This window comes from Nuphar pumila, unplaced genomic scaffold, assembly GCF_984573655.1.
Source record: "Nuphar pumila unplaced genomic scaffold, dmNupPumi1.hap1.1 HAP1_SCAFFOLD_955, whole genome shotgun sequence".
NCBI lineage: Eukaryota > Viridiplantae > Streptophyta > Magnoliopsida > Nymphaeales > Nymphaeaceae > Nuphar > Nuphar pumila.
In genome coordinates this window covers 1-3427 of record NW_028323546.1, presented here as the reverse complement: position 1 = coordinate 3427, position 3427 = coordinate 1, and the positions used below count along the sequence as shown (strand labels likewise).

The following is a 3427-nucleotide window of genomic DNA, read 5'->3' as shown; positions in this document are numbered from 1 at the left end:
AAGGCGACCACGCCGCACGTCACCGAGAGGGTCCAGTAGAACCAGCGGTCGCCTACGTCCGGCACGAGCAGGTCCATGGCGCGCGCGCCGCAAGCTTGTCCTCGAACAGGCGCTCCTGCACGCGGCAGATCGGCGTGTCCTCGCGCGACACGCCGCACTGCTTCTTCTTGCCGGCCTCCGTCAGCCCGGACTCCTGTCCGCTGGCGTGCCGCACGACGCCGCGGAACTCCTTCCAGATGTGCTCCGACATCCCCTTGCACAGGGCGCCCCAGGATTTCGGGGCGCGGCGGCATAAAGGCGAGCGCGCTGTCCGCAAGCAGGACATGGCGAAGGCGAAATGTCGTCCGGCGTCGTGGTCCACTGCAAGCCGCGCTGCCCGCACTGCGACAAGGCGGCGGCGCTGCTGAACCAGCTGTGCGTGCCGTACACCAAGATGATGTACGACCCCGAGCGCCCCGACTACGAGCGGCGGCGTGACGCGATGTTCGACGCGCACGGCCACCGCAGCTTCCCCAACGTCGTCGTCGGCGACGTGTTCGTGGGCGGCTACGCCGAGCTGCGTCGCGCCTACGAGTGCGGCGACCTGGAGCGCTGGCTCGCCGTGATCGGCATCGCGTTGGACTGCGACTTTTGAACCGGGCCGCCCACGTGCAAGGAGGCGCGCACGATAGCGGCGGCGTTCCTGGGGCGATGTCATGCGTTGAGACGCCATGGCAGTGAATCAGGAACCGAAGCGCTTGAAAGCGAAGCCCTTGAGCGCGGGCGACAGGGGCGGGATGACGACGGGCGTCGGGCTCGAGCGAGCTTCGAGGACCTGCTTCCACGTCTCGCGCAGCTCGCGGATCATCTCGGCGACGTACTCGGGGTCGTGCTCGATGCGCGTGATCTTGAAGTCGAACACGTGGTGCGTGCTGACGTCCATGGACTCCGGCAGCCCCGCGATCCACGCCCTGAGATCGTCCGGCGACAGACCCGGCTTGCTGTGCGCGAACTTGGGCGACTCGTCCCTCGTGCTTCCGATCGCCCCGTAGCGCTCGAAGCCGTAGCCCGCGGCGTGCGCCGCTTCGAACGGCGGCCAGAACTCGTCGGCATCCAGCTCCCTGCACGGCAGACGGTGAAGTCGGCGTACTTGAGCTCGGCGACCTCCATCTGGCCCTGCATCTGGGCGAAGTACTCTGGCGGGATGTCGCTCAGCGTCTTGGACACGGCACACTTGATCTCCATCATGACGGCGTTGTAGTCGATGCCGTCTGGGCTCGCCGCCATGATATCGACCGTCTTGTGCGGCAGCAGCCCGTACTCGCGGACGGTCGTCCCCATGTCGTGCTCGTACAGCAGGCGCGCCCAGTCCTCGTACTTGACGCCGTGCCGGGTGGCGGCGGACCCCAGGAACGGCTTGCCCTGGCCGGCCTTGCCAGCGACGAAGCGCTTCTTGGCGGATTCCGTGCCGAAGGCGGCCGTGTGAAAGTCGCTGGCGGTCACGAAGTTTTCGCGCGCCGCGTACCACTCGGGCGTGCGCTGCTCGATGCCGTCCGGCAGCGCTTCCTTGACCGCGCGCTGCTGCTCGCGCTCCCGCAGCCTGAAGGCGGCGTACCCGGCGGGCAGCTGGCGCGCGACGTCGGCGGCCAGGCCGTGCACCTCGTCCGGCGTCCTGCCGCGGTTCAGCAGGCGGTCGACGAACAGCGCGTCCTCCGATCGCACCTTCATCGCAAGCTCTGCTGAGCAGGTCTGCCTGGCCCGTTTATGCCGCGGGCAGGTCCCAAAAGACCGCGTCACCGGAGCTTTCGGGTTGGGGCGTGGGCTCGGGCATTCTTAATCAGAGAGTTCTGATATAATTCATGGACCCGGGATCGTAACGACCTTGTCCATCCGCACGTCTTCATTTTCGCCAGGATACCCAACCGGGTTGCAATGAAAGCGGTCGTCGTCGTGAGGCGTGTGCGTATGACCGTAGACCCACTTCACGATCCGCGGATGATACGCACAAGCGACGTCGCTCGCGAATGCGCTGCTCAACGCCGATCCCCGATGCTTCGGCGCGATCAGCTCCGTCCTCGGCATGTGGTGCGTCGCGACCACGAACCTGCGATCCGGACGGTCGAGGAGGGCTTGCAGCAGCGACGCGGTCGCCAGCTTGTGCAGGTATCTCCCGATTTCCACCGTGAAGTCCGGGATGAAGCGATAGTCTGCGATCATCATGCGGACGTTGTGCTCCTCGCTCTCGAGGACGTCCGACCAGAGGGTGCTGCCGAAGAACGTCAGGTCGGTACCCTCGACGTCGTAGCAACCGTTCTGGAGGAAGTTCACGTTCTTCTTCGGCATGGACTCACATATGGCACGGACTTTGTCGTCGACAAGTCGCATCCACTTGATGCCGGTCTGCCGAGTGACGACCGGACCGGTCGCGTAGTAGCAGTGGTTACCGGTCAGCAGGAAGACGCGGTCGAACTTCTCGGACAGGTCTGAGACGAACTGCTTGTACTTGTCGTCGAAGGGCGAACAGATGTCGCCGGCGACAATAATGTTTGGGGCGTGGCGTTCTATGACGATGGGTGCGTCGCGGTGGTCCAGGTGGACGTCGCTGATGAGCTGGATCTCCATGTCGCGTTGTGCGACACGTTCAGGTCCCGAGCTTTATGTGGCAAATCAGTCTTGTTTGACAAGTGTTCGAAGAATGGCTTGCAGTCATCGTGTAAAGTTTGTCGCCGGGCTGCCAAAGACGTCCCTATATCGTACTTGCGCTGCATGTGGATGAACACAAATCATCGAAGTATGCGTGTGTCGACGCCAAATCCATGGACTTTCAAGCAAGTGCTCGAAACATGGACTCGTCAAAATCAGAAATGCTACATTTCAGGGATGCCGATGAAAACGAGCACATTCACAGATTGGCAGGCCAGCCCTGAACGTCTGAACAACGATATCGTTTATGCCGCGGCCGCTTGGTAACTGAACGGGGCGCGGCAGCACGCGCGCCAGAATATGGTCGGCCAGTCTGTACAGAAGGGATGGCGCCCAGGACCGTGAAGAACATCCCGCTCAACCTGTGCGGCGTCGAGAGGACCGTGCCCCTGAAGCTGTGCGTGTCGATCGTGTGCGCCGTCGCGGCGGTCGCGTGCACGTTCATTCGGATCCCCGGCAACCTCGCATGCGCGCTGGTGTGCCTCGGGCTCGCCATGACGCTACCGGACGTCCTGATCGACCTTCCGAAGACGTCGAACGAGCTGCTGGCGGAGGCGCTCGAGGAGAACAGGGCGCTCAAGATCCTCCTGAAGCAGGACATCGAGCTCTACGAAAGCGAAAGTGGCAGCGAAGCCGATGCGAGCGAAAGCGGCAGCGAGACCGAGGCGATCGAAAGCGAGACCGCTTCCACAAAGTCGCGAGCAAAGTCAGCTTGAGCCGTGTTTATGCCTCGGCGGCCAGCGCC

The 3427-nt window shown here is 63.6% G+C and overlaps 1 protein-coding gene across 1 annotated transcript; it reads right to left on the bottom strand.

The window, feature by feature from the left end:
* Window positions 1-1836: 1836 nt before the first annotated feature.
* LOC149809629 (uncharacterized) lies at window positions 1837-2601 on the bottom strand. Its single transcript, XM_089994727.1, has one exon. It carries the CDS (start codon window positions 2599-2601, stop codon window positions 1837-1839), a length of 765 nt encoding a protein of 254 aa, XP_089850853.1.
* Between the last annotated feature and the right edge of the window lie 826 nt (window positions 2602-3427).